The 15212-nt window shown below is 44.0% G+C and overlaps 1 protein-coding gene across 1 annotated transcript in view; it reads left to right on the forward strand.

Moving 5' to 3' along the window:
* Window positions 1–15212, forward strand: part of BAIAP2L2 (BAR/IMD domain containing adaptor protein 2 like 2) — a 166203-nt gene that overhangs the window by 132277 nt on the left and 18714 nt on the right. The window contains exons 8-12 of the mRNA XM_085601326.1: window positions 974–1117; window positions 2170–2302; window positions 2548–2788; window positions 14173–14241; window positions 14460–14631. Coding sequence (XP_085457452.1) covers window positions 974–1117; window positions 2170–2302; window positions 2548–2788; window positions 14173–14241; window positions 14460–14631 — 759 coding nt within the window. The remainder of the gene's footprint in view (window positions 1–973; window positions 1118–2169; window positions 2303–2547; window positions 2789–14172; window positions 14242–14459; window positions 14632–15212) is intronic.

Below are 15212 nucleotides of genomic sequence, written 5' to 3' on the forward strand. Positions count from 1 at the left end.
GCCCGAATGTTTGTTTTATGAGACAATATACATTTTAGGAAAATAAATCTTCAAGAGAATAAATAATTCACTCTATCAAATGTTTTAATAATGAAAATGTAGGAGGTTAAAACTTTAATCAACCAAATTAAAACTTAACACCGCCCTGTTATATAAGGAGAACAATTACAGCACCTAACCGGTTCACATTTGGCGTGTTCAGAACTATGAAACTCCAGTTTAAATGATCTATCCTTCTCCTTCTCATGACACTCATTTAAGCATGTCATCATAAACCTACAACGTGTTAAAAATGTGTTACCCTGTCAGTTGTAGTTAACGTTTCATACCATATTCCGTGCATGTCTCTGAACTAACAGGGAGTCTGATGGTTTCACAGACCAATACACTTTAAGACACAACTCTACAAGTGACTGAATATTGAAATTCAAAATAAACTATTGTAAGTTGTGCTGTTAAAGTAATACACTTTTTTATAATATCAAATCATAAAATAACATCAGAGTTTCTTGCCACGCTACATTATTTCCATGCTGTGGATTCTGTATACAATCTTATATGATCTAGCTTAGGATAGCTTTAGAACCTGCCACCCAATGAGAGAACAACAGGAGTGATGGGCAGGGCCGGACTGGAAGTAGCGGGCATCGGGCATTACCCTGGGAGGCTGAAAGGGTAGGGCTGGTTTTGGAGCAGTGGGGGTCGGGTTTGCAGTGGTGCTGCAATATCAGCCCCCATTAACAAAAGCAGCAGTGCTGGGGGCCATTTTAATTATGCAGCAGTGCGTCACACTTGCACCCTCGCCCACCCCGTGCCATCCTCCCAACCCCCTACGGGGAGGGCGGTCTTATAAAATTGCCAGGGCTGCTTTGTGTTCTCAGTCCGCCCCTGGTAAAGGCGATTCTGGGAAGGCAAGAATGAGAAGCTTCAAAGTGTATGGGCTCAGCCGCTCTGCTATCTTCTGTTTGCGCAGGCCCGTGGTATCCTCCAGAGCCGCGTGCCTCAGTGGAAGGAACAAGTGGACGCTAGCCGGAACCAGCCTGCGAACCACACTCCAAACAAGCCAAGCCCTGCCCAGGGCTACACCACTAGCCATCCGGCTTCAGGACTACTAGAGGTAAAGTGGGTTGGGAGGGAGCAGGCGCAGGTCGAAGAAAAGATAAATGAACGAGAGCATGCAAGTTCATAGATATAGAGGCAGGAGTCTTCTGAACAAGTCAAGTTTGCACTTTGATTCACAACAAATTCTTGTTTTGGGTCTTAGAGATCAGGTATTGAGGTTCAAGACACATTTTTAGTGACTTTTTGTTTTAACTAGGGATTTACAGAGTTTTTATTTAGAGTTGAACTTTTCATGTTCTTGCTTTTCACGAAATTTGCAAAGTTTACCTTCAACTATGCAAAGTTTTTCTTCACATAGTGAGACCATTTTCACAACAAAACGATGTCAGCTTCACTCTAAACAAACCCAGTCCAGTCAAGCTGGACAACACACTTAGAATTCTTCTCTGTAATTTTACCTATTGTAGACTGTATAATGTTTGCAGAATTTCCCACTGCAGAATCACTGTTGCAGAGGGTTCCTCTGCACAGATGTCTTGCACAGGAAACGTACAGTTTTCTTAAAAATGCATCTCAAGCTGAAATATTTTATTAGTTTTAAATAGGCATCAATGTTACATATATTGTTGCAAAAGTCATGATTTTCATACGAATTTTGCAAAGTGAAGTTACAAAGTTCATAGACCTTTGCAAAGGATGCAATTAAAAGAAGTTAGCACATTCCTAGTTTGGCATATTGGAAAAAATATATTCTCCAATCCCATTTTACTTTTGCATCCGAGGATTTTTGCAGATGTCAGTTTGCTGTTTAATTCAGTTTTGAAATAGAAGCTGTGCATTAGCAAATGCAGTTCTAATAAAAAGGCTCTGTATGGCTAAACAGAAATGAAAAAATGTTGACAGTGTTATACACCCCTAGTGATGAGAGTGTAGAGTTTTAGGCCTTGGGACTGTTTTCTGTAGTGCTTGTGTTTATCCTGTACTGGTAGATAAGATAGTGCACTACAAAAGGCGAAATTTGGATTAAAAAAACATTCATTCATATATTCTCAGCTCTCTATAATACTGGCTTTTCAACTATCACGGACTCTTCCTTTCATTTCACAGACCCAGAGACCTCTGGAGGAGTTTAATTCATTTATGAGTAGAAGCTCCAACTCTATCATCCAAGAGGTGGAACGGGATGGACGGCGGACGCCTGATCCAGGCCGGAGAACCATGCAGAGGACATCATCTGTGGGTAAGAACCCCACTTTCACAGAAGAGGTGTTAGCACCTCTCTAGACACAGGAGCAGGTTCCTCCAAGGCCCAGCCTCATTGATGCATCAGTATGCAAGTGAGAGAGAAATGTCAAGGACTGGGCGAACATGGTGACTGAGTTTCTGTCCTGCCCCAGGAGAGGCATGTCCCATTAGTGCTTACATCCCAGTCTTCAAAGGTTTGATGGACAAGGTATAATGTGGACATTTGTGTGTTTCTGGCAGGTTCTTTGGCCAGTGACCAGCAGCGGTCTCGATCCAACTCGTTTGGCGAGGTCGCCATCGCTGCAGCGGTTGTTGCAGCCACTGGTGCCGATGAGGCTGGGGCCCGGGTGCAGGCCCTGGTGAACCACTCCACCAGTGGCAACAAGACGCTGCTTCGCTTCAACAAGGGGGACATCATCCAGGTGCTGGTTCCTGAGGCACGCAATGGCTGGCTCTATGGCAAACTGGAGGGGTCAGCTATGTAAGTTAAGTCTTCCTCCAACCTTCTGTCTCTGGTTGGCTCTTAAGAAACACGCAGGGAGGCCAATATGCAGGTAGCCAACTACAAAGGAGGCTGAGATGTGGTTGCTAACAATACACATTTCTGTGAAATTGCACCCATTTTGACCCAGCCTCAAAACTTGTGAGATTGTGGTACTACCTTGTAGAGAGATCGGGAACTGCTTTTTAAGCTGTTGGACCAAAACTGCCTGTTGGCTAGGTTTGTGCTATAGAAATACCACATGATAATGTCACAGTGGAACACATTCAGGACATGTACAAAAAGGCAAAGAATTAATCTAAAGTATTTAATCAAAGTAAAGCACCACCATAAAGTCTTTCCACCAATGGATGTGATTTTATTTCATCACTACATTGAAATGAATCAAGATATGTGGTTTTATTTCATCACCACATTGAAATGAATCAAGGTATAAAGTACAAGACAATTTATACTTAAATATTTCGAAAAACAGGTGCACACAGGGTAAAGTGATAGGTGCATGGGGGATTGTGAAAAAGGACAGTAGTGCACATATATACATCAACAAGTCAATAAACAAACTATCCAGACAGATTCCTGCCAGATACATTAAATGTCAAATCATAACATAATTGCAGATAAACATTCTCTGTCATATATGTTTGACAATGAAGTAAGGGAGTGTCGACGTTTCGCCCCCTAAACGGAACCGCTAACTTTATGCATTCGGGGCAGGGTCTTCATCAGGACTGCGGTGAAAGTAAGGAAGTGGACACCTATGGGCAATAGGATGAAGTTAGTCGGGTGGTGCATCAGTTAAAGAGACGTGACGTATCAATAGGCATATCAATTAGGGTTGAATTACCAGTAAAAATAGTGAGATCTCGTCTGGCTGCGAGATAAAAAGCTGGGCTCAGTGGGCTCCTATGAAAAAAGAGAGAGGAGACAAGGCACTAGGATCTGTATTCAGTAAGGTAACTAAGGAGTATGATTGACGAGCATGGGATTTGCAAAAGGATTGCAAAAGAATTTACTCAGACTTCTTCCATGATGTTCGTGGTGAGCGAAATTAAAGAAAGGCCAAGGTTGATCAGTAACCTGTGGCTGAAGAAAATAGTACACTATGTCATGATAAGATTAACCACCAAGTGTCAAAATTAATGGCACCGCTCGATACATGACACGAGCCACTATAGCAATTGCAGGGCGTGTGGATTTACACAAAGAACAATGTAAAATACTCAGTTTTTATCGGGGGTGTGGCGCAGCATTGCGCGTTTGCATGATATCCAACAATAGTGCATAGGCTATTACACTATCTTAATGTTTCGGAAAAGGAGAGGTGTGTGGGCTAAACCCAACATTACGCAGTATGCCTCGCTGAGGAGGTCAAACAATAAAGGACATGCTTAAATTTCAATTGTGAGTGTTGCATATATATGTGCACACCGCGTTTAAAAACACACGTCTGAAGATGAAAACGTGAGATGCTCCAGAGATGACAGATATGCCAGCCAATTAGCATGTATAACATTTACAGGGGACCAACCATGAAGAATCGAAAAAGTGCCAGCCGCGCTTCAGAAGGGTCTGCTCTCGCTCATAATCAGACATAAACAAGCATTTACAATGCAATGGTCTCGGCATTGGTAAAGTTAGGGGAACAACCTTTACAACGCAACTTTTACAACGCACTACCATTACAACGCATTTTTTACAACGCATAATCCATTACAACGCATGACATTACAACGCATGACACTACAACGCATTTTTAAAAACTACCTTTACAACGCATTCCATTACAACGCATACTACCATTACAACGCATACCATTACAACGCATAATATTACACTATACTATCCAACACTTTCCCTACTGATGCACCCCCTGGAGTTAGAATAGTAATTTTTACCCCTACACTATCCAACACTTACCCTACTGTTGCACCCCCTGGAGTTAGAATAGTAATTTTTACCCCTACACTATCCAACACTTACCCTACTGTTGCACCCCCTGGAGTTAGAATAGTAATTTTTACCCCTACACTATCCAAGACTTACCCTACTGTTGCACCCCCTGGAGTTAGAATAGTAATTTTTACCCCTACACTATCCAACATTTACCCTACTGTTGCACCCCCTGAAGTCAGAATAGTAATTTTTACCCCTATACTATCCAACACTTACCCTACTGATGCACCCCCTGGAGTTAGAATAGTAATTTTTACCCCTATACTATCCAACACTTACCCTACTGATGCACCCCCTGGAGTTAGAATAGTAATTTTTACCCCTATACTATCCAACACTTACCCTACTGATGCACCCCCTGGAGTTAGAATAGTAATTTTTACCCCTATACTATCCAACACTTACCCTACTGATGCACCCCCTGGAGTTAGAATAGTAATTTTTACCCCTATACTATCCAACACTTACCCTACTGATGCACCCCCTGGAGTTAGAATAGTAATTTTTACCCCTATACTATCCAACACTTACCCTACTGATGCACCCCCTGGAGTTAGAATAGTAATTTTTACCCCTATACTATCTAATACTTACCTTAAATGTAATTTAATATTATGCGTTGTAATGGTATGCGTTGTAAAGGTAGTATGCGTTGTAATGGTAATGCGTTGTAAAGGTATTTTTTAAAAATGCGTTGTAGTGTCCTGCGTTGTAATGTCATGCGTTGTAATGGATTATGCGTTGTAAAAAATGCGTTGTAAGTGCATGTGTTGTAAAAGTGTGCGTTGTAACGTCATACATCCGTAAAGTTAGAGCTATTGGCATTGCTCATGACATTATTTTTTGTTTATGTTTTTGTTTTTAAAACATTTAAAGAAACGGCATTGTCATGAGCAATGGCAAGAGCTCTAACTTTACCAATGCCGAGACCATTGCATTGTAAATGCTTGTTATTAATCCCTGACAGCAAACACCGACGGATGCAAAGTGGAGCCCACATAAGATCTATGCAGGCGGGCAACTAGAGCCAAATTTTGGGGGGGGGGGTGAAAAAGATTTCGGGGGGGGGGGCTACGTCTTCCAGCCATAGGCAGAGTGGCTGTAAAAAGGGGTGGAAACACAACAAAAGCCTCATTAACAAGCAAACGGTCTTTTAAAGACCTGTGAAGTACTCTGGTCCGGCTGCAATTAGAGGGACGCCAGCCCGCGAGGTTGTGTCAGCCGGGCTGACACACATGGGGGGGGGGGGGGCCTGAAGGCCGGTGAGCCCAATGGGTCGCCTGGATCTATGTGTTATGTTATATGCATCTGTACAGCACAACACCAACTGCACACCCCTTTCACGCTAACCATAGCGTGAAAGGGTACCTTATGTACAAGGCAGCGCTAAGCCTCTGCCTTGTACATAAGGCAAGGCCCCTATCTGTTATTACAGTTGAGTTCTGATGTCATTTCTTCATAATAGGTGCCTGGGTGCGTCACAAGTCGCCTATTAGCGACAGAGCTAGGTGTTGTGTGACTCTGCTTATAGACCCCCCTGGATGCAGTGTTTAACCCCAGTACTGACAGACCATAGCAGGGGGGGCGGTGTGTAAGCATAGCACGGCCAGGCCCTAGCGGTGAGATGAAACCTCCAATGATGACAGACTCCACCTGACGGGAAGGTGAGTAAACCCCAGCGCTTGCAGAGTCCGGGTGAGAGGAAGGTGTGTTACCGCAACAGTGTCAGACCCTGGGGAGGGGGGTGTGTGTGCACCCAGAACGGACGGAGCACAAACGAGTGTAGTGCGTTACTCCGACAGTCCCTAGAGAAAGAGAAGCGTTTTACACCAAACGGCCAGCCCCCGCCCCCCGGAGGGAGGAGGGTGTCCACGGCATTGAAATCTCCCTTGGTAGGGAAATTTGTGTAAACCAGGGACTAACCAGGGACTAACTGGCACCTAAGGAGGGGAAAGTATATGCCCCAATCAGTGACGGGGAAGGTGCATAAACTTACCCACCATCTGTGAAACTCAGATGAGGAAATACCCCAAAGCTATCAACCAATAGGGAAGTTACTGCAATCTGCACCGTAGCTTTCTCGCAAGCTGTTCGCATCGGCTGATCAGGTTTTGTCGGGGCAGTGCCAGTAGTTCAGCAATTGTCCCACCAAATTCAAATAAATGTAACCCATGTCCCAGCTTTTCAGAGCAGTCAACTAAACACAGAGGGAGAAACGCTTCCATGCGCTCCGATGCAAGCTTAGTCAGCAGCCCTAAACAGGAAGCAATTTATTCATATAACACAGATACTGCTGAGAGTTAACACGTTTGATTTAATTACACTTAATGCCTCTGCATCTGTGTTGTCTATGTTCGCGAGAGATGTCACGTGGTGCGCCTCTTGGTCCAGGCAAAATGAGAGTCCTACTTCTATGGTTGTGGACTGTCCTGGTTTTCAAGATCGGATCACCACATATTTGAACATCGGCGCCGTGGTGCACTGGCGCCGCGCGGGCAGTGCGCGTGCAACGCAGCAGCAACGCAAAGAAGTCAATTAGCCCGCGAGAGCTTTATACCTCTGCTTTAATTACTTGCCAATTGCAAGGATGACATGTTCGACACTTACAAGCAAACTACACGGCCTCCACTCCAGTAATAACTGCGTTCAAGCATACAGACGCATTCCAGTGTGTACAAGCCATCGAGGCGACTTACGGATATGCCTTTTGCACACGAGGGGCACAAGTAGAGCAGGAGGGCAACCAGTCAGCAGCAAGCAGGCAACGGAGCTGGGAGCAGGCAGCAGCGGCACACAGGGGGTCTGCGCGGTGGCAGAGGGGGCGACCTACCTGGTCACAGGGTCACACTTTAAAGATAAAACAAGACTTAGAGCAAAGATCGCCCTGTCTGGTTTTAACAGAACGAGCCAGGGGCATTTATACCTAGCTAGATGGAAAATCTGTATTGGAAGGATCACATATGTAAAACCCTTACCTTGAGAAGATCCAGCAGCAGTATTCACGTAAGTGATGTTATCACTGCATGTAAGACGAATAGGGCCAAGCCCAAAGCATTCTGAAAGTTGATAATGCAACAGCTCAATATCGGATTTCCAATCGGCAGATGTTCATTATTAATATAATCCATTTTCCGCAAAGGTTATCGATGCCAGCCCCCTATTTAACTGAGATCAGCATACCTATATTTCTCTTACCAATCAACAACAATCCTGACAAGAACTAGTCATAGCTAGTAAATAACGTATGCGCTACAGATCCTGTGCTATCTTCTTAAAAAATGTGGAGTCAACAAATATTGCCCAGTCCAGGATTCAGATATAACAAGGACCGGAATGTCAGGCTATTGGGTAACATAGCACTACAATTAAAGCGCTAAACACGTCATCAATCTTACAATATAGACGAGAGAGAGTGTCCCTCCACAAAGAAGAATAACACAGGCATAAGGGGACCCAACGGCAATACCTAGAATAGCAATATTAACAAAAGAGACTTGATCCCAAACGCTCACGAGAAACGACATGCCTTCGCCCCCAACCTTTCCGCAATGTAAAAGTCTCATTTGTAAAGAGTTCAAAAAGTTCAAAAAGCGTATGCGTTCGTGGGAATTTAAAACACCAATATGTAAAGTGTCAATGCAGCCCTGCCTTGGCAGTCCCCATCTCGCAAAGAGCAGCATACCTTGGCCCTCCGAACTTACCGCAATATGATAACTGCGGACTGCATCAGATAGCAAATCACGACGTTACGGTCTGAACAGCAAAACACGGAATCAGTTCTCATTCGACAGAGGTTTAAATAGCGCATGCGCTCATGGGAATTCCAAACACGTGTGTAGACTATCAACGGTGCCCTGCCTCCGCAGTCCCCGGTGGCGCTTGCACTGCGGCCATCTTGTAATGTATAATATGTGTAAGTTTTCCCCGTATGTGCCCAACGTGATTGGTGACTAATAAACTATCTTATCATAAAGAGTGTCTTAAATGCACGGGATTTATACTTCATTAAAAATCCAGTATATCTATACCTTAAAACTGATGAAGCGGTGAGAGTTAAAAAGATAATATGGACAGAACCTCCAAATACGGTATGCCATATAGGTAGAACGACCGTTTCAATGACCTCTTACATGCATCCTATCTGATCGGATGGCTTCAATGAGTGTTCCATCATTTCTCAAAGGTATTAAGTACGATTAGTACTAAGAGAAGTTGTATTCACCTATTTAGTGTAAAAAACGGGGAGCATTAAGAATGTGCCGCTCATTCCCGGACCCTTTTTATTATTACTTGATTTCGCCCGGCCTGCTTTCACATGCGCAACCACAGTAGGGGATAATTTTGATGGTCTATTAGTTAATATCTATCAGAATGGACGATCACTCAGAAGAACGCCCTCAGATTCGGAAATCTTAAGAACCTTAAATGCCAGGGGAGCCTTCCCAGAGGAACAACAAGGCAGAGCAAAAGGCACACCACTGCCTTTCTCCGAGGCAAAACAGAAATGCCTCGGAGAAAGGCAGCGTCGTTTTCGGATTCGGGGGCGTGTTTTGCTGTTGTCTCCTCCTTGAGACTTCTTGCAAAAAACACGCCCCCCGATCCGAAAAGGACGGGGCCTAATCTGAATGACTGACCTCTTCTCCAATGGCTGGCCAGCATTCAAGAGGCCAGCCAATGGAGAACAGGGGAGAAGAGGGGCGGGTTCAAGCCCCTCTTCTCCAAGTCATTAAATCTCGGAGCGAGACTGCGCAAGCGCAGCCTTCGCAGCCGAGACCTAAAAATGGCTAAGACTAAGAGAAATACACAAACTGAGCGCTCTAAAGAAAGACAAACTACTTCCGCTCATAAATCAGCAAAGCTGACTTCGTTACTTAAAATACAGTGCGAAGTGACCTCGCTGAGGTCGGGCTAGAGGGCATACCTGACGGCTGCAGGCAGGAACAGTGACCACAGCTAACACTCGGGTCTTGGCAGTGACAGAGCTTAAATAACGTGAGAAAACGTGCACGTCCGGCACGTTTAAACCGTGAAAGTCGGTTGATGGCTATCCTTTTTACGACCTATTTACTTAGGGGCAATGGCACGGGGAGAAGCTGTATACATTCCTGATGATCCTGTTTGTCTGCAAAATGCAGTGCGCGTTAATAGACTAAATGGTTACCCCACAAATGATTTATGTACATGTCAGTGCCCCAGTGCAGACGACGGTTAAACGAGAAAATAATAATTTAAAATTAAACAAATGACTCACACGAGAATGTGGAGAGCCTTAGACCCGCACACATTGAAAAGTCTTGGAGAACATTCTTTCAAAAGACAGTTTAGGTTAAGGTACTTTTCAGAGCCTAAGGTAACACTGCAGATAATGATCAACAGCAAATGACAGTAGAGAAATTATGCTGTCCATAAACCTAAATATGGCGCACAGTCTGTTAAAGGCAACTTTTCATACGGTATGACGTTTTTCAAACTAGAGAATGATAGTTAGTTTAAAAAGAAATAACATTTGGGCGGATACATTTCATTGTCACTATTAACAAAAGGTGCCAAAGCTTGTTACATTCACTAAAGTGCAATATAGGCATTTCATAGCAAAAGTGGCATTGCGAGTGAATAAACTGATAGCATAATTCTAAGTAAAAGAATGTAACGCTGCCCTCACAGAATGACAGGACGGAGTAGGCAGCAGATGACTGGTATGCATTCCCCATGTGTGTGTCCCTCAAGAAGGAAGGTAAGTTGGCGCAGTATTTACATGTGAGCCCTAGTCATTATTTAAGGTAGATAATTGGGCATAGGTTGCATCACTTTAAAGACCATCGTTCACAGAATTGAAGCGATCCATCCACTTACATTCACGGATGTTAAGGATCGTGCTTAGGTCGCTGCCCCTCACACCTAGTTCAATTTCCTCCACGACTAACCATTTTATGGATTACGGATGGTGATGTATATATACGTACTACTGTCCTTTCTCACAATCACCCACATGCACCTATCACTTTACCATGTGCACCTGTTTTTCGAAATATTTAAGTATAAATTGTCTTGTACTTTATACCTTGATTCATTTCAATGTGGTGATGAAATAAAACCACATATCTTGACTCATTTCAATGTAGTGATGAAATAAAATCACATCCATTGGTGGAAAGACTTAATGGTGGTGCTTGACTTTGATTAAATACTTTAGATTCATTCTTTACCTTTGTGTACATGTCTTGAATGTGTTCCACTGTGACATTATCTTATTGTACCACTATTTACCCGAGTCCAATGGTCTGTTCGGGTTGCCCCATTGATATATAAACTATATAAATACAACATGCATACTTACATACATATAATACAGTGTGGTGGTAGGACCTGGCATTTACAACCCCCTACCACATCAGGAATCTCTTCCATACCACCTGCACACCCCATCAATGCCCTGCTTTTCTGTTGAAAGGTGCAGTGTGGGCCCTTCAAGGTGTTCGCTCTTCTGTTGGGGTTTCTCTTTTACACAATGCCACACTACACCCCATCCGGTTTACTCAACAAATCAATTCATTCCATTCCACAGAGTACACATATGGTTTTTAACTACGTTTCCTGTTTTCTAGATGCCCTCCAACAACTTTACTACATGCAAATAGCAAGCTAGAGATTGCTTTTCTTATGTTTTTGTGGATCTGTGGAAGGTGGCTCCCAGGCAGGAAGGCAGTGAGAAGTCTTGAATATTACAAAATCCTTAATGTTACATTGCAAATCTGACCATCCATCCGGGTAGTCCTGATATTTCTTTCAAGGAACACACCTTATTTGACATGACTTATAGGAGCAAGCTTTGGCAAAGCCAATAGATCTTGCCTTTGGTACCTATTAACTGCACACCATTTGCCAATGCTAGCACTAGTAACGGCCCAAAACAACAAAAAAAGGAGCAACGAAGTCCCCATTATTTTTTAGCCATGCGCATGCACGATGATGTATGCATTCACATGTGTCATCATACAAGCGTTATCATGAGTAACCATGCATTCTTTTGCCTATGAAAGGATGCAAGTACCATTTATTATAAATTTACCAGTCCAAGGTGAATAGAAAAAAAAATCAAAATCGAAGTAATGCATAAATGCTTATTTATAAAGCAGAAGGGCTGTCCCTCCCAAAAGAAGTACATTTTTTTTAAAAAAAGAACCGTCAGAGTTATGGAGGTGCAGGTAGGGAGAGAGGGTGTGGAGTAAGTAATGGGAGTCAGTACGGGGGCAGGGGAATTAAAAAATAAATAAAGCTGAGTGTGCGGGTGGAGGATAGGAGATAAAACACAGGAGACCAGGAGGAGGAGCACATGAAGGAGAGAGCATGGAGGTGGGGAAAGAAGCACACAACAGAGCAGTGCTGTGTGAGCGAGTATTTGGCAGGGGAAAGGCACACAAGAATAAGGGCATAACAACTCATGGCATGCTTAACAAAAAAGAAAAAGGTTGTTTCCTAACAGCGGGCAGTGGAAGAATACAAGTCAGCCAATCAAAGGGCTAGTACAGAGGATATGCCCCTGGGGAGAGATAAGCACCAGACAAACAAAAAAGGCACTAAGTAGGAAGCAAGCAAATATGAGTGACAATATAGTCAACCAATGGTAAACAATGGCCGGGCTGCAAGTCCAATGGAAGTTCTTAGTAAGCCCATAATAGACCTTTCTGGACAAGACAGCTTGTGCTGCATGCTAGGCGAGACCAAAAAAGGATTTTCCCAGTCATAACTGCAGCTTTGGCGTTTCATTGTAGATCTTAGGCAGTTAACTGTTCTCTTAATATGGTCTGAGTAATGGCATCTTTTGTCCTCCCCATATATGTACAAACACGAAATCATTCACTAGAAGCCACGATTCCTGTACGGTATCCACAATTCCAGGAGTACACTCGAAGTACTGCTGCTGTAGGGTCTCGTTCTCATCCCAGATGGCTGCATGGAGAATTGAAGGTAACCTTATCTTCAGATTTGAATGACGCTCTTAGCTTTTCATAAGAGATGGGACAGCGCCTTTAAATGTTTACCTCTAGGGCGTCCCCTCTGTGGCTAGTCTCTGAATCTGGTGCTGCCAGCTTCTGTTGCCCCTGTAGGCAGCTAACATGTCACTCTTTATGGTTGGGATACAACCTAGCTCTAAAAAATTCATTCAGAACCAAAGCACAGTTCTCCCCGCATTCCTTATTAGACATTTAAATATGTCATGCAAGATACACATGCTTAATGGAGCAACCCACTGTCTGGCCACACGGTGGCGACATGCTCGCACAAGTCACAAGACCGGACACAGGCCACAAGAATGTCGTGCCCCCGGGGAAGTGGGGTTGTAGACCAGTCTTTCCCAGGAAATTTTCGCACGATAGGCCGGAAGGACATGATGGGAGGGGGGTCAGGGGACTGGGCAAAGGGAGGGATTAGGGTGGGTTATAAAGGTGCAGGAGGGGAGGTTTCAACCTCTTCCTGCACCTGGCACCACCGGGGAGGGTTAAGTGAAGTTAGTCCACCCACCCACCCTACAAGTCATAGGGGAAGAGGTGCTGGTGAAGTTAGCGGGCCAGTTTAGGACAAGGTGCAGGCCTTTTTGGGATGACAGTACTTTGGAGGGGTGGTGAGTCACATATGGGTGCATGAACCCCTCGGGGGGGAACCAGGTGACCGATGGCGGGGTGCGGGATGTAAAAGAGCGATAGGAGGAAATTCAAGAGAGGATGCTGGAGGGAAAGTGAAGCAGAGAATGAGGAGATGGAGGAGGTCGCAGAATGAAAGGGGAGGAGTGCAACAGGTGTGATGGTTTGAGGATGGATGGGGTGAATGAAGGGGATGATGATGGAAAGTGTTATATTTGTATTGATGTTTTGTTTAATAATGGTAAATGTTACAACCATGTCCTAATAAAATGGCCTTTTACACTTCAAGTAACAACGAGGAATGGAGTTATTACGCGATGAGGAGACAAGAACGGGGTGGCGCCATCATTTAGAGATAGTTTATGGTTTGTGTAGTGGTTTCTCGGCTTATAAATAATACCGCCCCCCCCAACGAGCTCAGAATTAATATATCCACAATCCGAAACATGCCCACATTCTAAATCACGCTGATGTCATGCCTCTTGTCAGCAGGCAAAAAATCAACATGCTTCTTAATTATATTAGAAGCTTTGCGACCGCGGGGTGAAATGTGCTGGAGAGTGCAGTCTAGTTCATTTACGAAGCCTCAGTTTCTATGACTTGGTTACATTTTGCAGAATTATGTTTTATCACATTTTCTTACAAGTGGGATTGAGCTCAGCTAACATTACTTTGGGGAGTTGGGGCGAGATTTCCGAGCGTATGTTGGGGCACGGGGCCAGCTGGAACTGGGAGTGACGGTATCTGTGTCTGTCTCTACTGCAGGACCGGGTGGTTCCCCGAGGCATACGTGAAATTTTTGGAAGACGAACGAGATGAGGAGCTACCTCCAAGGTAAAATTGACTTTTTTTTTTTAGGTCGCTCTCTCGTCCGTTCCATATATAACTTCTTTTGTCCAATCCCCACCTTCTGACCTCCTTTTTTAGCCTCTTACCTGTCTCAAATTCCATTGTTCTCATTTTATGGGCCCTCCTCACCCTCATTCAGTTCTGCTGTACCCTCAGCCAGTACTGACCATGGATCTGAACATGTATTCTCTCTCTCTCTTCAGGTCCTTCCCTCTGCGCGGTGCCCACAGCGTGGGGACGCTCCTGGACAACTCCAGTGACATCCCAGAGGCAGACTACCGGGTCACTTCTAACGCCAAGACCTCTCGGTCCACGCCAGTCTCCAAGGACAACAGCCGACGTAGCAGCATGGCAAGCACCACCTCCCATGGAAAGGTAAGCTGTGTCCAGGGGGTCTCAGTTGTCACCTGAGTTCTCTATGGACCGCTAATTTGAGTGCCCTCTCCACGCAAGTCATTTGACATTGGCCTTGTGCATAGCAAGTTAATCCTGAAAGCACAGATTTCTCAAACATTCACAGCTGTATAGCCACCAAACTTTAGCTGCCAACACCACATTTTGATCTTAAGTCTGGAAACTGATTAGTAAGGGTTGTGGCAGAGCCAATGAGACTGGCATACATTGGCTATATTGTTATAGACTATAATATTTATATATACGCATACACACACACACACATATATATATATATATATATATATATATACACACACACATACAGATTGATGTAGCTAGATAAATCTTTTTCCAATTCTTTCTATCCATACTACTTTGGAGAACTGAAAAATATGGAAAACTCTGAGCATACAATAGCAAGTGAGACAACCAGGAAATCACACACAAAAATTCACATTTACAGCGCGAGGGCTCCATGGTTTTTACACAATTCTTTTGGGTGGAGCAAACAAGGCAGTACTTGCATTTGCCAAGACTGGTTAATTTCACAATATTTTTTC

This window comes from Triturus cristatus, chromosome 4_2 (assembly GCF_964204655.1).
Source record: "Triturus cristatus chromosome 4_2, aTriCri1.1, whole genome shotgun sequence".
Taxonomy (NCBI): Eukaryota; Metazoa; Chordata; class Amphibia; order Caudata; family Salamandridae; genus Triturus; species Triturus cristatus.